Source organism: Protobothrops mucrosquamatus, unplaced genomic scaffold (assembly GCF_001527695.2).
Source record: "Protobothrops mucrosquamatus isolate PMUCROS unplaced genomic scaffold, P.Mucros_1.0 scaffold180, whole genome shotgun sequence".
NCBI classification, from domain to species: domain Eukaryota; kingdom Metazoa; phylum Chordata; class Lepidosauria; order Squamata; family Viperidae; genus Protobothrops; species Protobothrops mucrosquamatus.
Window position 1 is genome coordinate 521,291 of NW_015386539.1, and position 25,849 is coordinate 547,139.

The 25,849-nt window shown below is 40.5% G+C and overlaps 1 protein-coding gene across 1 annotated transcript in view; it reads left to right on the forward strand.

Moving 5' to 3' along the window:
* MORC2 (MORC family CW-type zinc finger 2) overlaps positions 1-24,352 on the forward strand; it is a 25,237-nt gene extending 885 nt beyond the window's left edge. Inside the window, exons 2-26 of the mRNA XM_015813648.1 lie at positions 1,955-2,008; positions 2,120-2,154; positions 3,527-3,595; positions 8,764-8,854; positions 10,254-10,362; positions 10,463-10,622; positions 10,777-10,888; positions 11,060-11,185; positions 13,324-13,403; positions 13,655-13,737; positions 14,156-14,241; positions 15,169-15,309; positions 15,835-15,989; positions 16,118-16,246; positions 16,732-16,837; positions 17,790-17,919; positions 18,323-18,420; positions 19,151-19,535; positions 19,824-19,973; positions 20,205-20,259; positions 20,692-20,833; positions 21,664-21,918; positions 22,707-22,800; positions 23,246-23,434; positions 23,962-24,352. Coding sequence (XP_015669134.1) covers positions 1,955-2,008; positions 2,120-2,154; positions 3,527-3,595; positions 8,764-8,854; positions 10,254-10,362; positions 10,463-10,622; positions 10,777-10,888; positions 11,060-11,185; positions 13,324-13,403; positions 13,655-13,737; positions 14,156-14,241; positions 15,169-15,309; positions 15,835-15,989; positions 16,118-16,246; positions 16,732-16,837; positions 17,790-17,919; positions 18,323-18,420; positions 19,151-19,535; positions 19,824-19,973; positions 20,205-20,259; positions 20,692-20,833; positions 21,664-21,918; positions 22,707-22,800; positions 23,246-23,434; positions 23,962-24,030 — 3,103 coding nt within the window. The 3' untranslated portion in view covers positions 24,031-24,352. The remainder of the gene's footprint in view (positions 1-1,954; positions 2,009-2,119; positions 2,155-3,526; positions 3,596-8,763; positions 8,855-10,253; positions 10,363-10,462; positions 10,623-10,776; positions 10,889-11,059; positions 11,186-13,323; positions 13,404-13,654; positions 13,738-14,155; positions 14,242-15,168; positions 15,310-15,834; positions 15,990-16,117; positions 16,247-16,731; positions 16,838-17,789; positions 17,920-18,322; positions 18,421-19,150; positions 19,536-19,823; positions 19,974-20,204; positions 20,260-20,691; positions 20,834-21,663; positions 21,919-22,706; positions 22,801-23,245; positions 23,435-23,961) is intronic.
* The last annotated feature ends 1,497 nt before the right edge of the window (positions 24,353-25,849 follow it).

The following is a 25,849-nucleotide window of genomic DNA, read 5'->3' on the forward strand; positions in this document are numbered from 1 at the left end:
GTAAGTATTTTCACTATATTGAAATGAGAAATGGATGACTAATTTAGTATCCTATGCTAAAGATGAAGTTAGAGAATTTGACCGAAGATTTTAATCCACAAGAACACCAATAACGAAGAGTGAAGAGACTGACTTGCAGAGAAATCTAACTGCTGCCAATTGAGATTGACTTGATTTATAAATGGCTGAAAGTTCTTGGTAATATTACACTGGAAAAAGCTACACTATTTCACAACCGAATATTTACATCTTGTTTTTAGTTGGATTACTTGTATCAACAAGAAGATACACTAGCTTCTGAATACATGTCATGAAAACGCATTTAATAACTGACAAATCGGTGTGACAAAAACTTCCCACAATTTGGTGATACAGAAACTACAGAATGTGGCATGAAATGGAATAATAATAAAATAGTTCTAAAAAGAACAGCATATATGATGTGCATTTGCGATGCATATGAAAGAAGCATGAATTCTTTAGCTACAGTTTTGTGGCATTTCTTTTGCAAAAAAGAGAAATGGTTCTTAATAGTGCAGTAAAAAAATCTAAGCAAACGAGACAGTCCTGATGGGAAAGATGCAGAGATGATTATTGAATGTGAAGTTTGTGACATCTTGCAATTCTATTCGTGAAAGAGCATCTCCTTGTTTCAGTGAAGGTGCAATTGTAATAATAGGAATCTCTGGAATCTTTGATACATAGATTTGTCACTTTCCATGGCAAAAACTGCTAAAGATAAGGTTGGACTGAATTTTTAAAATTTTGGCTAAAGAAGAAAAATGACTTCCAATCTGTGAAGCTATGATAATGTGATATAAGTCCATGGCCTTGTTCTCTGTTCTAAGCATGGATGTTCACATATGATCATGGAGCAACATGAGGCAGTATGTTTTTCATTTAATTTTCATACAGTATCTCAAATTGTCATGCTTGAAATCTGGCAGAATTGGCAGTTTCCTTATTAGTTTATAGGATATTTGAAATGTTATGATTTTAGTATAACGTAGAAATTGCTGAAATTGTACAACTGATTAGTCTTGCAGAATGGTCCCTGAGCAGTTTAAAGGCTAACGTTAAAAGTGTTGATATTCAGAAACAGGAGAAACTGGATTAGTCTTCGACATACAACCATTTTTTTAGTGACCATTCAAGGTTACAGTGGCTCTGAGAAAAGTGACTTAGGACCGTTATGCAGCAACTCCATGGTCACATGATCAAAAATCAGCCGCCTGGCAACTGGGTCATGTGATCACTTCTTGCAACCTTCTGACAAGCAAAATTGGGAAGCTAGATTCACTTAACAATCATGTTACTTAACAACTGCAGCGATTCATTTAACTGGCAAGAAAGGTCGTAAAATGGGGAAAACTCACTTAACTAGTTTGCTTAGCAGTGGACATTTTGGGCTCAATTGTGGCCGTATGTCAAGGACTGTGTACTATGTTTCAGTTGTCTTTGAGAATAAACTCTGAGATTATAGTTCTAGTGAGGAAAGTAACAGTACAGTGTTTGACTTCAAACATTTATTTAAATTTAAACAAGATTACTCGGCTTTTTTTGCGTCACCAAAAGGATTCAGAATTTCCTACAAACAGATGATGAAATTAGGAAATCCGCTTTTATAGAAAAGAGATCTCTTAATGCTACATATATCAAGAACAATTTCAGATTGAATCATTAATAGTTTAAACATTTGAATCATTTTGAAAAAGGTCTGTTTTCTTGATTTTTTAATTTTGCTTTTTATAATTGCTGAATTTGTACTCCTCCAATGTCTTGTCTTCTTTTACAAAATATGCTGCCATCCTAGTTAATTTTAGGAATTTGTTCTGTTATGAGGGACAATTTTATGTAATTTTCTGGGCCATTTTAAGAACCTGTTACAAATTAGGTCAATAATGTATATGTACACAGCTTCCTAGATTTTTACCGATTTTGTTTGGCATTGCAGAACCACACATGAATTCTTATTTGGAGCTCTGGCGGAGCTTGTAGATAATGCAAGGTAATGTTCATAAGACAATAACTTCCTAGGTTTTAATTTTATTTTCTTGCATTATTCAGTGTATGATAGCTCATCCTCTACTAAAACCAATTCCTTATTGCTGTTTTATAGAGACGCAAATGCCACAAGAATAGATATCTTTACTGGTAAGTTAACTTTTTTCCTTATAACTTGCCAGATATTCATAGAACGCAGAAGGTAGATTGGAAAGTGGAGTGGGTGGAACACGAAGAATATGTACATATTTAATGATAACTAGGAAAGGATTAAATGATCTTTCTGTTCACTGAATTTATTCCCAGGCCCTTATATAAGCTTTAAAGCATTTGAACTCATTCATTTTATTAGTTCTTGAAGCTGTTTTACCAATAAAATATGATATAATGTATGATAAATAGTTTGATCATTGGCTTTGCTAATATTTTAACATGGGTCAAAGCAACTCATAAGAATACACCTAAAGTTACTTGTATTGGACAAAGTAATTTAAGTTGCAATTAAAGTTGTAGCGCAAAACTCACTTTAAAATGTCTTACTTACCAACAGAAATTTTGGCTCAATTGTCATAAGTCGACTACCTGTAGTCATGCTGGCCACATGACCATGGAAATGTCTTTGGACAACGCTGGTTCTCTCAGCTAAGAAATGGAGATGAGCACTACCCCCTAGAGTGGGACATGACTGGACAGGGGAAACCTTTGCCTTTATGTGTTATTTAAACTGACTCCATGAGCGAATGAGAAAGAACAGTAGATAATAACAGAATTTTTTTTTGTTCCAAAGTAATAAAAAATAAGATAATGTGCAGCTTTTGTGCTACAAGACTATTGCTCTGAACGATTAAATTGTTATGTCTATAATTGATAAATTTATAAAATAAGACTTTGTGGCTTACAAAATCATATTTACAGAGTTGAAATTAACATCCTATGTAATAGTGTATCTACAGTTGTATTTATTCATCTCCCTCATTCATATATTACTTTTCTGGCACGAGGATGACTTCCATGTGATCTTTATCAAAATGCTAACTGGTACACATATACCATAGGTGACGCAGCTGACATCATTATGTCCTTTCCCAACATTACATATTAAATAAACCTAAAAGCTGCCGGTAGTTATCTAATTCCAATTATTTCATTGAATTTAAGAGAGCTTCTAATATTTTGTTCCATATATTTCTAAATTTTCATCTATTTCCCAGTGTGGCACTAGTTGGCTTTTATAGATCTGCTTACTACAGCAGATATTCCTTCAGTCTCATGCAATTATGATGAGAAGATCTCACCAGCTTGGAGCTGAGAAGAGATGAAGTTGCATAGTGCAACGCTAATGGATGATTTCCTGATCACGACCTCTTTGTCTCCAAACATGGAACTGCCTTTGGTCTTGCTTGAAAATACAGAATGAAATCAGGAACAAGTATAAGTACCGAATCCTGGCCATGGCAGTTTTTATTCCTAATATAAAAGAAGGATTGTAGACCCGTCACTCAAAAGTCTTCTGTTCTCATAGAGAATCGTGAAGACCTTCGAGGTGGATTCATGCTGTGCTTTTTGGACGATGGAGCTGGAATGGATCCAAGTAAGTAAAAAAAGAAAGAGAAAAAGAATATTTGAAATTGACAGATTACAATACATCAAGTATGGATTATCCATTATGTTTTACCAAAGTTTGTTAAAATATTTGTGAAGTCAGTAAAGGCAGAATGATAAAAATATATTTTAAGATCTGTTGATTAGTATGCTCTGAAGGTCATTTCAAAGGTGATTCAATTGAAATTTCAGGTATGTGCCTTCAAAGCTGTATGGTAATTTTATGAAAAATTGTAGCCTGGTAATCCTGTACATCTGCACACAAATCACGCATTTCAACTTGATACTTTTTGACTTGTCATATTAGTGATAATTTGATATGAATTTGTGTATTCATAAAATAAATCTTTATTATTAAATAGTCTGAGGTTGAATATTCCAGAAAATTTATAAGAAAATACTTATGTGACTTAAATTAGCAATATTTATGAGATAGGTTTCTCCAGATGCTTAAGTTTCTTTCTGTGAATGATTTTAGGAAGCATCGCGTTTTAATGACAGTGTATCATGAGCTTGGACTCTTAGATTCTTCCAGGGGAAGCAGAAAACAGACAATAAGATACAGAAGATGGTATTTTTATATTCGTATTCTGACAAATGAAAACAGTTTGCTATAGTGGAGGTCGTCATGCAACGTCTAGAAGCCATAACACTTCCACAACCAAAAATATGGATCAGATATGTAGACGATATCTTCATCATAATAAAAAACGACCAATTAGGGAACACCCACAGAACCATCAATAACATTTTTAAAGGAATCCAGTTTACTAGAGAAGAAGAAAACAACAACTCGGTACCCTTCCTGGACAACCTGATCAGCAGAGACCCCAATGGCAAACTGGAAATGCAAATGTACAGAAAAACCACTAACCAGATGCTCCATTAGCAAAGCAACAACCTAACCCCTCACAAGAGAAACTACATAAAGACTTTATTTAGATGAGCCCAAACGCTCATCTAAATCCGCAGCAACCCGGAACAGCAGAAAAGGAACAAAAAGATCCAAGCACCTCTCCACCAGCATCAACACCCAGATCATCATAGATTAAGATTAAAATCAGACCAACAATCAAGTAAACAATAACCCAATTATTGCCAAAGAGCCAATAATAAACAGCCCAACCAAAGAATTTCTAAGATCACCCCACCAACATTGACGGGACAAGCCACCAGAATATAAACCGACAGCAAACAACACTCCTTACTAGCACTGATGATATTAACCTAGTTTGGGTAATGAAGCATCCGCAAGAAAACAAGCTCAGAGGGCACTAAGGACCTCTCAAAGGATGAACTATCTCAGTTGGAGACAATATTTGACTGATATTATCTCTACTTGGAAATTAAACATAATCAACGCTGAGTAGTGGCTGGATGGGAGAACTCCAGGGAAGTCCAGGGTTGTTGCGTGGACTGGAAAGCCAAAATAGCATCCTGGAAGAAAGCAATGATGATTCACTTTCACAATTGTCTCAAGAAAACTAGATAGACATATTTGTGAAATCATCAGGAGTCACACTTGACTTGAAGGATAATTTTGCCATAAAGTGTTAATTTTCAATATACTGGGAGTTCACATAAGGTCTTTTTTCAAGGAGTTTACCAATTTAATACAAAAGTATGCTGAACGCAAACCAGTCCAAGCCATATATGAAGCCTATGTGTTCAAAACACAATGCTTATCTTTCAAATGAGGCAATATTATGCCTGGAGAGCAAGAGACTTTTGTTCAAGTTTCAGCCATCCATGCTGAACTTCCTTCAATCATTTAAAAGAAATTACAACTGAAGGAAAAAAGCTGCTGTGAGACTACAAGGAATGAATTGCAAAAGTTAGGGAGGGATTTACAAACACCATGCACCAGCCTGAAAGAAAAAGTAGGCAAACTATGTTTGTTACTTGAGAACAGTAGTGCTGGGAGAGAGAAAACCTGCCATTTTTTAATAATCTGTTATAGTTTAAGAGAAGCTGATTTAAAGCAAATGCCCTTGTTTGCCTTGATTTTGGTGAATGAGAGTGGTTATCTTCAAAGTGAAAATCAGATTTCAGGAATTATACAAAAATAAGCTCATTCTTATCATTTACCTATTCATTCACTTATTTTTGCATATTTTTATTAAAACAATTTTATTGTTTAAAATTGTAAGGGATCATGGTTGTATGATGGAAGCTTCCACATACTCATTTATTATTTTAGAAGGTCATAATACTCAAAAGTTTGGTGACCTCTCAAGAAATGCTGAGGAGCTACACCACTTCGACAACTTCATGCTGGCCCTAGGCAGAGGTTCAAGGAAACCCTGGGCAAAGGAAGGCAATGATCTGACTGAAATGGATCAGGCAAGAGAAGAAGTCCGTTGCAGCCTATATCCAAGAATTCCGGAGCTTAGCCAGTTGGCTAGATGGCCCCAGGCAATACTGATTGAAGACTTCCAAGACGGATTAAACCATGAGATTTTCTACATCTCTTACATGACAATGAGAAGCACCTAGAACCCTCTGCCAGTGGTACAGGTTGGCTGATGAGGTGATTGACTTTGCAACATTTCACGAACGCACTGGCTGGGAGCAACAAAACCCTTACACCCCAGAGAGGAAGGATTCACTCTGGATGGGAAAGGGGAGGCAGTCCTAGGCTTCACAACATGGAATGTTTCCAATATGGCAAAGATGGCCAACAAGCCATTGTCCTTCCCAGTGCCAAACATCAGTTGCCATCCATGAGGCTCCCAAGAAAACTAAAGTGACATTTAAATGCTGAGAGGGATCTCTAAGGGATTGAGATCGTAGAGTTCACCCCATCGACCAGCGATGGTGAGGGAACTCCGATCAAAGGCCCAAAGTTGGATCAAGACAACAACAGCGGAAAAGAAGACGACCCTATGGTAAGTGACCCTCTAATCACAGTGACAATCTGCATAGAATTAACAGTGACTTCCTCAAGGTGTAGGAACTTGTCCATAGACTGAAACTGAAATGTATTAAAAATTCTCCGGCAAAACCCAGAGCAGGAAGCCCCAAAGCAAGTGAAACTAAGTAACCACGTGCCTCTTATTAAGAAAATGAAAGGGGAAAGCCTGTCTTCAACCCAAGAGTGGAAAGAAGCAATTAGTGCCATACTTACTAAATACCGGGATTTAGAAGACTTCTAAATGGGAGGTGTATGGAAGGCTGACATGCTCCCCACCCCAATCGACCACAGACTTTGTGATCAAGATCTTACCCAGGACCAAACTACCGAAGTCTAGACTTGATGACACCAAGGGAGGTGGAAGAGCTCAGAGCTTTTATTGACAAGAACTTGGCCAGGGGTTTCATCCGACCAGCAAAATCGCACATTGTCGCCCCAGTGTTGTTTCGGGAGAAAAAGGATGGCTCTCTAAGACTGCGTTAATTACTGCTGCCTGAATGGGGTTTGTGTGGAGAATGTGTATCCCTTGCCAGTGATGAAAGACATGTAGTCTACTAGAGCCATTTGGCAAAAGGAAAACTGTTTGCCAAATTATTCAACATGACTTTGAAACTGTCAAAGCCCTTTTTGTATTATTTAAGGTAATCTTTGCTGGCTTTGCCTGCCCTGGGTACTGATTTGTTCACCTGAGTGCCTTGAATCTGCCTACTATGTTTGCCTGATCCACCTACCTTGTTATCGGATTTTTCGTACATAGTTTCATATCACAAGTGCCCAAAGAGTGGAAAATACAGTTGCAATTGAATATCTTGTAAAAGCTGTACACATGATTACTGTTGACAGTCCTATGCCTTGGAAAGGGCAAACTTTTACAAGACCTGTTTTTTTTTTTTTTACTTTCTACTTGACTCGTGGCATTGTGAATTGATGAGCATTTCAGTATTGATATTGACTGAAACGTGTTTTCTTGAAATATGTTCTTTGATACCATCTTTTCTTTGTATCAGAACTTTGAGGCTATATAAGGAAGTCTTCACTTACCAGCCACAATTGGGATCAGCAACTCTGTCACTAAACTACATGGTCATAAAGAGAAACATCATGTGATCAATTTATGATGTAATTTTCAGCTACAATTGTTAAGTGAATCACCACAGTTGTTAAATGCATTGACTGCAGCTTGCAATTTCCTTCTGGCTTCCCCATTGACTTTGTCAAAAACTGGCAAATGTTAAAAATAGCAATCATGAGGTTGTAGGATCACAGGACCATTGTACATGTGCACCAATTGCCAAGCATCTAAACTGCAACCATGTGACTGTGGGAGTGCTATGATAGCCACAACTTAAGACCCACAACTGCTATTTTCAGTTTCTTCATAACTTCGAACAGTTGCTAAACAAGCAGTCAGTAACTGAGGACTATCTGTAAAATAATTCACTGAGCAGGAAATAACGAGCAGACTGTTACAGAAGTCGTTCCATGCATTGAAATAATCGTGGATTTTGAAAATATTAAACTATCTTTCGTCATGTTAGTGTTATGTAAGTCTTGCTTCATAGAACCTAATATGACGACAGATAGTTTAATATTTTCAAAATCCACAATCTCTTTAATTCTGTACGTGTTAAGTGGCTGTTCACAGCCGGACAAAGAAAATGGATTTTAATTGTATCTACAGTTTGTTCATCTGTCAGGCAGCCATACAGCCTTTCATTTTTAAAAATTACATCATCACAAGATTAAGAAATCGAGTAAAGTGCAACAGCAGTTTTAAGCAAATGCTTCCATTGTTTGTGACAAAATTATTTGCTGCTGAACCATTACATCTAATTTATTGATAGAGCTAACATGAATGAAATTATTTGGAAAGCACAGAGTAAATTGATGAAAAGAGATGGTATGAAAATGCTATAATCTAGAAAATTGTTTGGCGGCTTTCCCAGTACTGAAAACAATATTTTTTTGCAACTACATCCACTTTACCGTATACTATAATTGCCTAGCAATTATATCTTTGTTATTATTGAAGATCAGCTTGGAGCTTATTGTCATCAGAAGACAAGAAACTTCCCAAGTGACTGTGAATCTGTTCTACCTTTTAACATACCTCCTTCTGAATAGAGATTATGAAAATTGGAGCATACCTGGAAGAATTCTTTATCTGAAGCTTTAGGGAGGTAGCTAGTAATATATGTATTCTTGAGGTTTTTTTCTTCCTCATTTTGTTGTATTACTTTCAGATGATGCTGCAAGTGTGATTCAGTTTGGTAAATCTGCTAAACGGTCACCAGAATCCACACAGATTGGACAATATGGAAATGGCTTAAAATCGTAGGTATTATGGAGTCCAGTCTCCCGAATACTTTTTGTTTCATTAAAATGCTAAAAAGAAAAAGAAAAATTTACTTACTGAAAGGATGAGTTTTTCATGATGTTGGTTGCTTCCCTGGTTACTGGCTTCTGTTACATCTCTTATTTTACCTTACCTTATGAAGCAAATGAAAAGAAGAGACTGGACAGTCACTTGTCTGAAATGGTATAGGTTCTCCTGCTTGAGCAGGGGGCTGGATTAGAAGACCTCCAAGGTCCCTTCCAGCTCTATTCCTATTCTATTCTATTCTATTCTATTCTATTCTATTCTATTCTATTCTATTCTATTCTATTCTATTCTATTCTATTCTATTCTATAAGATAAACCAGCATTATAGTATTACTACATTTTCTTCAAATTTGTATGAGAAGAAAACATCCTGCAAGTACCCTTTAGGACTTGTAGATAATAATCACTTGATAATATGTTCATTTGGATTTCTTCAATACCAAGAATTAATCCAGATCGTTTCCTAAATCCTTCAGTGGGGAAGTCAGAACAGCAATCTCTTTCAGTATCAACCCATTGGAAGATAACTCATCTCTCAGTTTTAGGAACTGCCTTAGGAGAATCTGTTGCAAGATTAATATCCTAACTCTTTTATCACCAATTATCCACTTTCATAATCATGTAATTTGCGTATTGAGGGTTCCGAATCTGATTTGACACGAATCCAGAAAATTTAGTTCCAGCCAGGATGGTTGAAATTATTCAGCAACCACCTGTTTCAATGTGTAAGATAAGAATACTAGAAATGGAATAAAAATGATTCCTTCTGGAACTGCCCAAAAGTTCAACTCACACAGCTGATCCATTATTTTTAATGCATTAATAAAGACAATTCATAACCATCAATCTCTTCAACCAAGTTTAGCACACTGAATCTTGGTTATATAACTTTGCCACTTCCTAGAATGAAACTGATTCCTTTCAGAAGCTGAAGGAGATTACCTACTATTCCTTCTGGATTAGAGTAAAAATTAGTGGCTACGTGCCTCTCTGTTTTCACAAGCTTTTTTCTTAATATATTATTACTTAATAACACAGACTGTTGGTAAGTCTTCTAAACTACATTGTCCCAAAGCACAATGGAAAGAGTATCTGCATCCAGAGATCTTCAGTTAAATTGAAAGACCTGATGTCTTTATAATCTGTGCTCGGATTCCAAATAGATTTCCTTCTTTTGAAGAAACTGCATTTTTCTGAATGTTTCATTTAGCCATCTCCAGAGGCACCAGGATTTTCAGTTAATTAAACAAAGTAAGCTTGTTCCCTGCCTTGTGATTTTCAGTATATCCTGGAAGGATTGATTTTGAGTACCACTCAGTATATATTCCATAAACTGAAATCTTTCTGCAGAGGATCCATGCGGATTGGCAAGGATTTCATCCTCTTTACGAAGAAGGAAAACTCTATGACGTGTCTCTTCTTGTCTCGCACGTTTCATGAAGAGGAAGGCATTGATGAGGTTTGCAAGTATTTGCCTTAACGAAATAGAGAACACACCATTTTTGGAAGACCATCAAAATAGAATTATTCTAAAGCTTTTTTTTTTTTTTTAATTGCAGGTGATTGTTCCACTGCCTGCCTGGAATGCCCACAGCAGGGAGCCTTTGACAGACAACATGGAAAAATTTTCCATTGAGACTGAATTGATTTACAAGTATTCTCCTTTTAAATCAGAGCAAGAAGTGATGCAACAGTTTGACAAGATTTTTGGAGAGAAAGGTAGTGTATTCAGCATACCTTAAGGATAGTATTCTTTGAAATCCGAGTTTTCAACGTAGCATATTTTCCTGAGAGACCCAGTGCGTTGTGGCTATCTATTCAAAGGAAGAATGCTTGCACGAGAGAGTTACTAACACTGTGTCTGTTACTTCAGGGACCTTGGTGATTGTCTTCAACCTCAAATTGATGGATAATGGTGAACCTGAGCTAGATGTGACCTCTGACCCCCGAGATATCCAGATGGCTGAAACTCCACCCGAGGGAACGTACGTTTGATAGAATCAGCCATCTAAGCTCCAATTTTACTCTGTTTTTAATCAAGGATAATATAATTTGCATGCTTTTAATCACTCAGTCTGCAGGTGATGAATTTAGTATGATAAGAGAACATTTTTAGGTTTATGTGCTATGACCTATAAGCCTATGTTCTGTTTCAGGAAGCCAGAACGCCGTTCTTTCCGTGCATACGCTGCCGTGCTCTACATTGATCCCAGAATGCGTATTTTCATCCATGGCCACAAAGTGCAAACTAAACGCCTCTCCTGCTGCTTATTCAAGCCTAGGTATGACGCATAGCCAAGTTCTTTTATAGCCAGCCATTTTTGTCTTGAGCAGATATCAAAGCAAACTCAAGTTGCTATCATTTTTCAGATGAATGTCCAGTTGGTTTTGCCAATCTTTCAGATCTCGTCTCGGCTCCCCTCATCACAACCTATTTCCAATTTAGCTTGTATTAATCCTCTAATTCTTTCATTGTTGTGAGTTAATTGCAGTTATTTTTCCAAAACATTTCCATCTCATGATATAACGTAACCATCTCTGTTTTCTTATTGTATCATTTCTTCTCTTCGTATTCCTTTTAATATTACTGACAGTTATGCAGTTTGTATTACACTGTTTCAGATAGTGTTTCCATTTTAGGTCTCTACAGTCGTGACTTTTACATACATAATAATGCTTCGAAGCTTTGCAGTCATTTTCTATTTGCGTGACTCTCTCAACTTCAAGACTACAGCATTTTGTTTGCAAGGCTGAAGAGCACATGGATTGGCAGTCTTTCAAATGAAGCACTCGTGGTCAGGAATGACTGGGTTAGGGCTAGCTATTTATGGAGAAAGTAAATTTCCTGTTTGCTTAAGAGGAGCCTGTACAAATGAGAACTGATAGCCTCAATACCTTTTTGCAAAAAAGTTGGACACATGTTCCCGAATCAAAGGAATGCTTGCAATGAAGTAGTTATGTGTAATTTCAATTACTCGGCTCCTCTGTGAATTCCTGAGATAGATTGCTTAGCAAATAGATGACGGACAATGACAAGGGTGCATCACAAGGAAGATATTGTTAAAAATGATGAATTGATGTGGAATTTCTGTTGTCAAGTTGTTTAATTCTCCCAGCAACATCAAGAGTTCAAAGGTTATCCTGCTAGATCTAAGATAAGATGGTCCCAAGGTACTCTGAAGCCAAGCCATGTGGAGCTGTCTTCTATCCATGATAGTTGAAACTTTTAAGATAAGAAGAAAGGATTATAACTTAAATTTTATTATGGCTACCCACTCCAAAAATGAAACGTGAAAACCTAGTATAAAAGAAATTATAACAGCAAAATAAATGACGGGCTCGACAAACATACTGTGAGCCTGGGAACAAACCCAGATCTGAGGAAAATATAGTACAGTAGCTGACATAAAAAAAATGACCAGTGGGTAACGCTGAGGCAAAGCCATTCCCTACTCAAACAAGTTCAATTGCTCTTAATAATTCATTGTCTAATTTTATATACCACCACACAAAAGCGGACAACCTTACATGTTATTTCAGGATTAACATCAGAAAATAAGAATTATTTGTACTGCTGGCCATTATATCCTGTTTTACTAGCCAGGAGCAGGGGCAATTGGAGCATTTCCACCCTCTTTTGCATGTTTCCCAACCAGCTTCCGACAAGCAGAGTTAATGGAGAATGTGGACGTAAAATAGCACGTTATAATCGCATGATGCCTTACTTAACAACCATGGTGATTTATTTAACTGAATGAGAACTGATATAACCTTGTGGTCATGAGATTTTCTGCTTATGTCTTTGGCACTTAACAATGGAGTTGCAAGGCAGGTCAACCAAAAGGGCAGAGATGTAGTCACCTAATGTCACGCTTTACGATCATATCACTTAGTGACAGAAATTCTGGTCCCAATTACTGTCGTGATTTATGGATTACTTTTGCATTTTTAATCTCTTAATGAAGTTTCTGTTTGCTGGGGATAGCCAAATATAGGTAGGTGTTAAATTATTTGATTCCGGGTTCAAAATCTACATCTGTGCTGTTATGCCGAGGGAACCTGATTATATGACAAAATGACCACAGAACCGTTAGAATCATAACCTTTTGGTTCTTTAAGATTTTTTCTCACTCATTTAAAGTGCAATTAAGGCCTCATTCCAGTTAAACTCTTGTAGCATTTTTAACAGCAACATGGAAATGGTTTTCTGTTGCTTTTTCCAGATTTATTTATTTTTTTCAAGGATTTCGAGATTAGCAAATACTATTTTGTCTAGCTGGGCGTACATTTTAAGAAATTGGACGACTGCTTTGTTTTATATAGCCCAAAGAAATGCAAGCCTTATGGAGTGCACAGGATTATGACGGTATTAATACATTCCCTCTCTTTTTCCTCTCCCTCTTCTTGCAACTTCTTGTAGGATGTACAAGTATACATCCAAGCGCTTCAAGACTCGAGCAGAACAAGAAGTGAAGAAAGCAGAGCATATGGCTCGGATTGGTGAGTCCCCGAAAAGGAAGGGATGGGAATCCATTGCAGCATGAGCGGCTTCATTAAACCAAGTGTACCTGTTTTGCACACACGTTCCGCATGCAAACGGCATTGTGTTCCCACAGCCTTCTGAAAGCTGCACCGATTTTCTGAAGGCAGTGCAACTTTTGGAAGTTTCCTACACGTTCTGGGAAGCAACTGGTTATAAGTCGAAGGCTATCTGTGCACATTTTCTTTGAAGATTAATTTCTCTTTTACAGTGGAAGACAAGGCACGAGAAGCAGAAAGCAAAGCACGGGCTTTGGAGCTACGGCTGGGAGGGGATCTGACTAGGGAGTCCAGGGTAAATACACTGTATTTGACTGCTAATGTGAAGTTTATCCCAGAACTGATTCAGAGAAATATCCTTGAGCTCAACAAAGGAACTGCTGATTGTGCTTGCTAGTTCGGGAAGACAAAAGGATAAAGGTTCATGATCCAAATTGCTGGAATATCTATTCTGATGAGCCATAATAATATAGGTGTACATACGCGCACATGTATAACCATGATATAATTGCCTCCCTTACTATTTGGGGGGAAAAAATGTTGCATGCCTGAAGCAGGAAGAGAGCCCTTAACATTCTGAAACTTCAGCAGAAGTCATTTAGCTTGCAAAATACACCGTTTATTTCCACAAAATTGTGCACGCTTAAACTCTTGTTGGTTCCAGATGTGTTTTAAGTTGAGGTTTTTTAATATATATATATATATATCTGTAGGTTATGCTGCGCCAGGCTCAAGACATAGCAATAAATATGCGCAGAGAGGCAGATGTTAAAAAGAAGAGCAGGGAGGCAAAACAACGGTGAGTGATATGATTCCTTCATGTTTCTTGCTTTTTTTCTCTTTCGTATAAGTGGTCCATTAAAGAAGGGAAAATATCTTCGTTTTATTTAGGTTCTTTGCTTCACTTAACAACTGTAAAATGTGGCAAAACTCAGCAACTTTGTTGCTTAGCAGCAGAAAAGTTGGGCTCCACCTGTTGAGCCCCTGTATGCTGAGCCTGGAAAAGAGGAGATTGGAGATAGCTGTCAAATAGTTAAAGGGGTGAATTGTGAGACTTTATGCAGAAGACAGGACAAGAAGCAGTGGGCTTAAAATTGTATTTATGCCCTTAAAAGGTAAATTTTGATTGGGCACTAGGAAAATTTCCTATGAGGAAAAGCTCTTCAGCAATGGAATAGAATGCTTTATGAGACTGAACAGCCACTGGAGGCATCTAAGCTAGTGGATTGTTGAAAAGGCAAGGAGGTGGATTAGATTATCTCCCAAGGTCATTCATTTCCAAATACGACATTCTGTGAACCCCTAAATTTAGCTAGGTTATGAAAGTAAGTTTATTTTTGTGGGTGTACAGATGTTGTTTTGGAAATTTCGTATTAGATGAATTAATACAGTGCTTTTGAGAAATGCTGCTTAGGTATAGAATTGAAATATTTATTGATATGCTATTGAACACGATTGCAGGGCACAGAAAAAACCCGAGGGCAGCGACGTGATCCTTGAAGGCCTGGTTCTTTTAAGACTGATGCTGCATGAGTGTTTTTGTATATTCCCCCAGTCCTACTCCTGCTTTTATCCCTGCAAAGTAGTTGAGAGACTGGCTGAACCTCACTTCATAAAAGAGCATGAATTTGAACTGCGATCTTCCGAGTCTTCTTTTAGTGCTGTAACCACTGTTCCCCAGATAAACACCCACAGGTTTTCTTTGACTTGATTTCCTGCTTTGCAGAGCACTAAAAGAGCCCAAAGAACTGAACTTCATTTTTGGTGTGAACATAGAGCAACGCCATCTGGACGGCATGTTTGTCTACAATTGCAGCCGGCTGATTAAGATGTATGAGAAGGTCGGCCCACAGCTGGAAGGCGGCATGTGAGTTCCCATGGAGACCTCCCCATCCCTTTATAACAGAAGATCTCTTTTTAGACGAAGTGGGACCATCTCTTTTTTATTTCTCTGTAATACAGGACAGAGAGATGCTCTTTGTAAAAAAAAAAATCATTTTTCCAGTCCCATTCTAACCAGTGCTTAGAAGTTTGGGTAGACTTTTGGAACTAACAGGAAAATACATCGCCTTGCAGTTGCTATGCTCAGCTACAGCACGCCAATTCACTTCAAGCTTTTTTGGATTTTAAATGCAAATGGGTGATATTAGCTGAAGAACTCAGTAAGCCAATATTGGCTTTACCCGTCACTAGTTAACACTTGTAAATTGTAACAGAAAAGTCGTAAAATGGAGCAAAACTCTCTTAACAACTGTCTTGCTTAGCAATGGAAGTTTTCGGCTCAATTGTGGTCGTAAGTTGAGGACCACCTATAATTCAGGTCCAGCTACTCTCTGACATTAGGCTGTTGGATGGGTGCCACCAGATGTGACCCCCTGTTTCTTCTCCCTAGGGCATGTGGTGGAGTGGTTGGGGTAGTGGATGTCCCCTATCTTGTCTTGGAGCCAACACACAACAAGCAGGATTTTGCCGATGCAAAAGAATATCGGCACTTGTTGAAAGCCATGGGAGAACACTTGGCTCAATATTGGAAGGATATTGAGATTGGTAAGACGTTATGGGGAGAATTGGGGGGGCAGGAAAGGAGGAAGAATAAAGGAAAAGAAACCCTATGGAGACAGATAACATTTGTTCATTTGTAAAAGGCTTTTTTTTTTAATTAAAAAAATATCCAGCTCAGAAAGGCATTAGCAAGTTTTGGGATGATTTTGGCTACCTCTCTGCAAACTGGAACCAGCCCCCATCAAACGAATTGCGCTACAAACGGCGGAGAGCCATGGAGATCCCGACTACTATTCAATGTGGTAAGTGGTGAATTGAGGTTTCCTGTATTCTGGGGTCCGAAAGCAGCCCCGTTGAGCCAAAGCCAGCGGTCCCACCCAAACAGCAAAAATAGCGATAGGAATAGCACTTATATACCGCTTCATAGCACTTTTACAGCCCCCTCTAAGCGGTTTACAGAGTCGGCTTGTTGAAACCCCCCCCCCCCAAAAAAAACCCAACAATCTGGGTCCTCATTTTACCGATCTCAGAAGGATGCAAGGCTGAGTCGGCCTTGAGCCGGTCAGGATCGAACTGCTGGCAGTGACCCTCGGTATTACGTCCTCTTTGCACAACAGTAGTGGACAAGTCCACGAAAGAAAAGTCCGTGTCCACCAGGCTAAAAATGTATAAGACTGTTGGCAATTATTGCATTCTCAGTACCTCAGTTGAGGGATCTGTGTACAGGTGTCTTACATTCAGCAGACTTTTCAGCATGCTGATTGTATGTTATGTCCTCGTATGACAGATGTGTGTTTGAAATGGCGGACACTCCCGTTCCAGCTCAGCTCTGTGGAGCAGGAATACCCAGATACTTGGATATGTGCCATGAACCCAGATCCTGAACAAGATAGGTGGGTGAGAATCAGAAAGCACTTTAAATCATAAATTGCCTTTACAGCAGCGCACCAGGTAAGTCACTTGAATAATGCTTCTTATCCTCCTATGAAACAGAATCCAGAGAGAGAATAAAACTCAGAAAGAACAAAAAAAATAGCAAGTCAAAGGATTTAAGAAATAAAGGAAAAGAAATTAGCTCGATCTTACAGCTATGCCATACCATACACCGTGGAGTGTGCTACATCTCCATAAACATTTTAACAAGTTGTACAATTCATCTAGTAGCTGTGGTTCTTTGAAGGGGGTTTTTTTGTGTGTGTGTGGGGGGGTGCCTTTAAATCATTTGTATTGATTCCTGGTGATTGCCTGGTTAGGGTTAGTTGTGCTAATCCCTGATGCTCAGAACAACATGAGTCCAGCCAAATGATTATTATACCTTGGAGTACTTTGTGTGTATTGTATGGCAATCCTCATAACTACGTATAGTACATTGGGGTAATAATTAGGATGCTAGTTTGCAGGAACTCTTGAGACAGAAGGAAGGAATCTGAGAAAGATTTTGGTCAAATCGTTACAGAGTGCAAGCACAGATCCTGATGCAAATCCATGGATTATAATAATAGACGCACAATATCCAACCTGTGTTCCCCAGAAGCCCAGGTTCTGCGAGGATCATCAAGATCTAGCTTTTGTTTCTGTTGTATTAAATGCATGATTGTAAAATGAATACAGGAAGCCCATTAATGGGATCTAGGCTGATTTTCCACATTGAGAAGGGTTACTTGGCTATCTGTAGTTTGAAGACTACTGGGATAAGAGAATCCGATTCAGATAAGCGTTGTGCCCTGTTTAATTCAAAGCTGGCGTGAATCTTCATCTCAGCATTAGTAGTAGAGCCTAAACCCACGTTATGCTTTTCGTTCACATTGCTGAGCTTTCTTTTGCCTTTTTTCCTTCCTCTGACAGGTGTGAAGCTCCTGAGCAGAAGCAGAAGGTTCCTCTAAGCCTCTTGAGAAAAGAGAAAACGCAGGAAGAAAAGGAAAAAGAGCTGACCGATAAAATTCGCCAGCAGCGGGAGAAACTGGAAGCCTTGCAGGTCAGTCTGCATGCTGGACTGTAGCATTTGTCCGTCTGGCCTCCCATCGTGTCAGGGGCTTCATTCTGCCAAACCATTTGCAGATGTTCCCTGTCCAGAGCCCAAAGTCATCCATACAGCCACACTACTACACACCTTTTCATTCTACACTAATTAAGAAACATAACGCACGTATATAAGAGAGTACTTTAGAGAACCACTTTGGTCTAGTGCAGGGGTCTTCAAACGTGGCCCTTTTATGACTTGTGGACTTCAACTCCCAGAATTCCTCAGCCAGGTGGTTGTTGTGGAGAAAAAAAAGAGAGGAGGAAGGAGTATTCTATATTTCTGCAGCCTTGAGTTAAAATAATAAAGGCGGGTTAAAAAAAATAAACGAACACTTTGTTCCAATTGTTCTGTCCAGAAAACTACCCCGGTGCGTTCTCATGCTGATCTGAAGAAGCTGCCTCTGGAGGTCACCACACAGCCTATGCTAGAGGTAAGTGCCCTCCAGCCACTGCTGTTTCTGGAATTGTTCTCTTCTGTTACACCAGAAGTAATCCAGTTGAAATGGCAATTGGGACCAGAATTTTCATCGCTAAGTCATTGGGTTATACAGTACAAAGTCACTTCGTCGTGGTTTAGTGAGACCAGTTCCAGTTGCCATTGTAACCCCAGAACCCTGTAGGAAGAGGCAGGATTCCCAGGCAAGGAGCATGAGGGATACCACAAATAGTGCTGCAGTGTGTAGAGGAGTGCATAGTTACTGCGGGGATAAAGATGCCGTGGGCAGGTACTATGAAGCACAGGTGGGCTGCTAAGAGCTACAGCCATTATGGAGGGCGGGCAAGCCTTAGATGGGCACCACAGAGTGTGGGTGGAGGCAGTGGCTACAGAGTAAGTAGTAGAGATCTTGTACTCCATAGTGGGGCTCCTTAGGGGAAATAAAATGGCAGGAGTGACTTGGGACCTTCTCTACCGGCTTCCCCATTGATTTTGCCTGTGGGAAGCCAGCCGGGAAGGTTGCAAATGGCGACCACAGGACTCCTCAACTGTTATAAGTACAAAGCAGTTGCCAAATGCCTGAATCAAATGGCCCTGGAACAGGTTACAACGGCCGGAACGCTTGAGGACCAGTTGCAAGGACCACACATTCACCTCAGTCTTAACCTTGGATGGTCACTAAAAAGTCGTTAAAATTGAGGATGTCCTGTCTTTTCATCATGTCCTAACAGAACGTGGACCTGTTCAGCAAACCCCAGCGGCCACGATCTCCTCCACTGCCCGACGTGATTAAGAACGCTGCCGCACGTCGGCCTCCCGTTCCTCCGGCTCCTTCCAGGCCCCTCAACTCTCAGAAGAAGGGCCCCCCTCCCCGACCAGCCATCAGCTGCTCCAGGCCACAGAACACGGTACACCAGGAAGAATCCAACCTTTCCAGGTTACAGCACCACTTGGAAGCTTCTCGGAAATGCCCCCCATCCACCTTTGTGATGCCTCTCTCCAGATCTGCGTCGATTGGAAAGATGGCCCCCGGGCCTGTTCAGAATGCCAGGAGCCAACATAGACCCCCCAGCCCCAAACACTTAAAGGTGCTGCTTCCACCAAAGAGACCTGCCTTAATCAAGCCTGCCCAGGTGAAAACCTTTTTTCTAAAAAAATAAAAATGCGAGGGTGGGGGTGTAGGTGGGATTGCTGCTTCCTTTGTACCATGAATGCCCACTGCCTCTGTTTACAGAACATTCCAGCACGCTCGCCAAAACAATCCTGATTAATTTTTAAAAGAAATAATGATCCAAAATGTATCCAAAAAGTCCACTCCACTGTCCTGCCGTTCTCAATCTTACCGAATTACATCTAAACTTGGAAGCAGAAAAAGAAATGTTGACCATTGAGATACGTGAGGCAGTCTCTCATCTCCGCAGGCTTCCGGTTCCCGGAAGAGAAGCATCAGCACAGTGGAGGATGACGAAGAGGAGGAGGAGGAGGAGGCTGGACTGAGAAAAGAAAAGAGGAAGCCAGCCAAACCTGTGACAGTGAAGGAAGAGAAAGACTCAAGCGAGGTGGTCGTTGAAGTAAGTCAGCCGGCCTGGTTGGAAGTAGGACTAGAACCCTCTGATAGAAATGGCTGTGACTGTCCCACCTCTCCGTAGATACCAGGTGGAGATCCGTGGCAGGAGCGCCCAGCACCCAGTCCTCGAGAAACCATACTTTTGTTCTGGGTGGCATTCTGAATTTTTGGTCCGTAAAGTACACGATGAAGGTTATTGATTTTCGGATATATTTGGCTTCTCTCTGCTTTTCAGCTGACGGACAGCGCGGGAGAAGAGGAATTAGCAGAAATGAGGAGAGCACAGAAAGGTACTTTGGGCTTGGTCTCTTGCACCTGCAGTGTTTTTTAAAGAGAGGTCAATCACCCATAGATTATATCTACCACAGGAAAACTCTTCTTCACCTCTTGTCTGCTAACAGGATCACTACGTGAGGGGCGGGGAGCCTGTGGTTTTCCAGATGCTGCTGAATTTTAGTTCCTAACATCCCTTCCTTACCCTTGGCGGCCCTGCGAGCTTCGCCCTGCGAATTCCATTACCCAATTTCAGTCTCGTAGACAACGCATTGAAGGAAGTGCCCTGACACTGGTAGCCATTCTGCTGCATTAAAAAAAAAAAGATTGTATGTTTTGAACTTCCACCTTGCAGCTATTGAATGCAAAGGACACAGAGAGCGCCAGAATCCTGCCAGTTTTTTTTTTTGTTGGTCTTTCAGCTGCCTCTCCCTCTCTGCTTCTCTCAGATAAAGGGCAGCACGTGGAGGTACGAGTGAACAAGGAGTGGTTCACAGGCCGAATTACAACCGTCGAGGCGGGCAAGCAGATGGTCCGTTGGAAGGTGAAATTTGATTACGTCCCAACCGACGTCACCCCAAGGGATCGATGGTAATTTTTAACGTACAGATTCTGGAGCAATAGGGGAGGGACTTAAGGAGGCTGAGGCAATTGAGGTTTTGCGCGATGGTCAGGCTGCTGTGAAGGAAGCCTTGAAGCCACTTGCTGGAAGCAGGTCAGATGGCCCTGGGCTTCGTTTGCTCTTCCTTGCTCACAATGTTAGGTCTTTGCTGGCTCATGTCGCATACAGGCTGTGCGGTGTTTCAGGTTCAGTTTGGACAGAGTAGCCTTCTTCTGGACTTAAGAGGCTATCTGCGCAAATCAAGAGAAATATTTCTCAAGGACAAGATCCAGAATTATTCACCACTGTCCCCCCTCAGTCTGATTGGAGTATCTCATAATCCCCCACATAGTTACCATTTAAGCCGGGGTAGGCAACCTTGGCTCTTTTGTGACTCGTGGACTTCAACTCCCAGAATCCCTAAGCCAGCATGGCTCAGCTTGGAAACCTCTTCCTTTCCCCTCAGCGTGGCTGGCTCGGGAATTCTGGGAGTTGAAGTCCACCAGTCATAAAAGAGCCAAGGTTGCCTACCCCTGATTTAAGCCAATCTCAGAACCGCTTCTAGACTGACCTATGGAATGACGCTTCGCATTAAAAAGCACCACATCAGCATAGGAGCAAAATGGAGAAACAATGCACTCCAATGACTTCTGGCAACATTAGGGCCTAAAAGTCTTTCACTTGACACAATATTGGCCTTAAAAAGTTGTGTTTAGTATTTGAATCATTTTAGCTCTCTGTCAGGAAAAAAAAAAGAGGCAGTTACTGGGGAGACTTGAGAATGGCAAATGACTTGTGCCGTGCCCGTTGCTTCGTTCAGGGTAGAGAGAGGCAGCGAGGATGTTCGGCTGATGAGACCCCCATCTCCGGAACAGCAGAGTCCAGGTATGCAGCAGGAGGAGGAGGAGCAGCAGCAGCAGCAACAACAACAACAACCACAAGACCAGCAAGAAGAGCAGCTGCAGCTGAATATTCCTTCTGAGCCCTCTACCTCTGAGGGTGGCCAAACAGAGCCGGATACCACCAGATCCGGCAACAGCCAAGAGAACGCGGACTCGTTAGCCCGGTCCCTACGGTGAGTGTTCAGTGTTGTGAAGCCATTTCTGGCGGTAGTCCCAATTTGGCATGTCCATCTTCTCATTTTGTGTTTCTGAATAAACAAGAGACAGCCTGTCAGATTTCATGACTGGAACAGAGGTCGGTGGGGGGCGTATCCCCGTTTAATGTTGCCATCGTTTAGATCGGCCAACTTCTTCGACTTACTTCTTTGTGTAATGTATTCTGCTCCTGGGGAAGAGCAAGACACTAAACACATTCGTAAAGGAGAATATTTGTGGCTCAGGGTTGACATGACCACAACCATGTAAACAATGCCCTGATGACGTTACCTAGTTTGGGTCATGAAACGTCTGCAGGAAAACAAGCCATCTCAGAGAGCACCAAGGACCCCTCACTAAACTCTGAATGCATATTTTGATTGATTGACTGATTATGTGCCATCAACTTGGTGTCAACTCAGCAATCACCTAAACGGACCCTCTCTCAAAGCTAGCCTTTCCCCATCTTGGCCCTTAAGGTCTTCCAGCAGCACATCCTTTGTCACTGATCGAATCTGTGTCCTTTGCTGTGTTGTCCTCTACTCTTTCCATCTTCTCAACAAAGCTGGGCTTTTGCTTAATATGTACAGAAACATCCTTAATAAAAAGGAGCTAAATATTCATGTTTGAATTCTATACCCAGTACCATTTTCTATGCTTTTGTGTGTGTGTGTGTGTGTGTGTGTGTGTGTTTGTTTGTTGTTAACTGCAAATGACATTATATACTTCTGCTATGCACTTGCCTGTCTTCTCTTTGCTTCAATAGGAATTGCTTGCGTTATTTCTTGCCCCCCAGTTTCCCCATTTCCAAGAAGGATTTGACTTCCATGAGCTCGCAAGAGTTGGTGGCATTCCCTTTGGTGAGTCCTTTGTTCAGCTGATAAATTCACGCACTACAACCAAGTTACCTCCCCAGATATATTCAGAGTTCTTTTTAATGAGATGTAGATTTTTGGAATCGGACGTTTGGTGTCGCCTCCATGGCCCTCTCCTTTAATATTTGTGAAATGCGCTCCTAAAACAGGCGCAAAATAGCAAAAAAAAGGAGAGAAGAAGTTAGAATCCCTGCATTAAAATTCATTTGTTATTTATAGAATGTAATTAAATTATACACTTCTCTGTCCCCAAAATTCCACATAAATCTCCACCTGTCACTCAACATTACGCAATTAATAATCAGGGCTGGTTTGATTGAAAGTCCAGTAATTAGTGTCTTTCTCTTCTTGCTCGGAGCAAATTGAAGTCCTTTTGCCTTGTTTCCTTATAACCTTGGGATGTTCTCCTCCATGTCTTCCCTTTCCACAGAAAGAGTACTTTAAACAATACGAGGTGGGTCTGCAGAACTTGTGCAACTCCTATCAGACCCGTGCAAACGGTCAGATCCAAGCCTGCGAGGAGAAAGTTCACCTCCTAGAGCAGAAGGTCAGGGAGACAAATGAGAAGCTTCAGAAACTGAGGACAAATATTGTCGCTCTGCTCCAGAAAGTACAAGAAGTAAGTGTGGCCTCCTCACTTAACAACCTGGATGTTTTTGGAGCTCTTTCTCAGGATGTGCAAAACCAACCCAGTCCCAGAGCTCTCAGATCAAATCTTTATTACCGTCAAAGACCAGCAGAGGTTTTGCACATCACAGTTGCTTTGAATCGCCTTTCCTCCGAGATGGATCTGGAACAGCCAGTAATCAGGAGTTACAAGAATTAACAGTCTTAAACATTGGAAATGAGCAACTTCTGTTACAAATATCAGCTTAGATCAGGGGTCTTCAAACTTGGCCCTTTTATGACTTGTGGACTTCAACTCCCAGAATTCCTCAGCCAGGCACGCGTGCCTGGCTGAGGAATTCTGGGAGTTGAAGTCCACAAGTCATAAAAGGGCCACGTTTGAAGACCCCCTGGCTTAGATTCTCAGGGTGTTGTTGTCTACCAAATTCTTTATTGTGTTTTTGTAATTACTAAGAGTCACTCCTTTTGTTCGTAAGAGGTACATTATGTGGACTAAAGTTTTTTTCTGCTGTTTTTTAGGATATTGATTTCAATTCAGACGATGAACTGGATGCTTACATTGAGGACCTCATCACCAGAGGAGATTGACAGGCCCAGCGAAAGCGTGAAATCAGACAGCAATGCGGTTACTACTGTGTCCATTGGGTCTCCCAATAGGGGTAGAACAAGCAGCGCCGGCTGATGGGCAGAGCTGAAGCCATGGTTTTAGAGACTTGTGTTCCTTGTAGAGTTTGTCAGTGTTGAACATGTTCGTATTTTCTCTTTTATATAATGAAATTAGCAACTGTACTGTTAAGGTTTCTAACCTTTTGTTTATAAATATTTGTTTAAAAAAGAAAAAAAAAAGACAAACCTACCCCCCCCCACCCCGAAAAATATAATTGTTCATGGAGCAAGCTTTATTTGTAGTACAGATGGATTCATTCTTGAATTTTGATAAAAGTTAACTCTAAGAAACACTCTTCCATTTGAAGGGATGTGCTGGAGCTGGTAAGAGAAGCCCACTGGGGCAGTTTGTTGCTGGGGCCTCTCTTGTGGGGAGGAGAAAATTAACATAAAGCAGACGGGCTCCGAAGGTGTAACAGAAATTGTTCGTATAATTGGAGAAAAGCATTTTTCTGACAGCAGGGGGTATTATTTGATCAGAGCACCACTTTGTGGCTCACCTCCTACTTTGCATTTACTCCATTTGGAAGTCTTCATAAATTTGGCCCCTGACACATTACCCCCCCCTTTCGCACTTTTCATCTGGAGCTGACACGTGTTCTTCATCTTAAGAAGCTGGGGATAAACTTGCTGGATATAAAAAAAAACCTGGAAGCTAAAATTGTTTGCTATTGCTTCTTTAGTCTCTGGGCCGAAGGGAAAGCAGAGAAGTGAACTCAGCCCCTGAAGCTTTTCTTTTGGTTCCTCCCATCCCACAGTTCAAAACAGCCCCATTCTCAATTTACGGGATGTGTTTGAAGCAAACTTGGGTTCTGCCTTGGGTGTCACTTCAGGCCAAAGGCAATGGAGTTGTTGAACTGTCGCATAGATCATTGTGTAGACGTAAGGCACTTTCAGAAGGAAGGATGGGCCCTCTTCCAGTATGCAATGAATTCCATAAATACACACACACACACACACACCTTTCTTCTTCAAGCTATTTTCCAACAAAATCTCTTGACAAGGAGGCTATTTGCAGGCAAGCACAGCTGACTGAAACTCTTAACACCCAAGCTGAATAAAACGCAGGGCGTTTTTTTTAATGTAGTCTGGACTTTTGCTGCTGCCTTTAAAAAGAAAGATCAGCCACAAACAGGAAAAGAGGCTGTGTCTCAAAGGAGTATCCAGCAAATGTTCAAGGACTGCAAAAGCACCACTCGGCCTGCAGCTGCTAGAAGCATCTAAGAGACACAGAAAAATAAGCTGTTCCTCAGTTCTGACTAAGACAGCAGCAACATATAGTAGCTCCCAGCGGGCCCATCCAAAACAAGGGAAATGACTCTTTTTATGTAGAATTGGGCAGAAACTTAATTTTCAGGCAGCCAGTTTCCTTCAGAGTCATTTAGTCACGCTCTCTGATGATTCGGGATTCTTTCCAACCTGTGCTTATTGCAAACTTGGGAAAACGGGGCTTCGAAGTGTCTGAAGGTTAATTTTATGGGAAAAGGATGCACAGTTTTATGGGCTAGCTTGACACACAAGAGACCAGTTAACAAGCAGGTTTTTAGCCCAAGATCTCACGCTGGACAAAAGAAGTGTAACGTGCCCTTTCTGATGTGGCCACAATCAAAGCCTTGATTTCTCAAATCTATATGCACGTGGTATGAAGCGTTTTGATTAAGCTCTTCGGTTCTAGAGAAAGATATGAACAAGAGAACAGGCAGCCTACATTCTAGATTTGCACCCAGTTGATTCCTGAAAT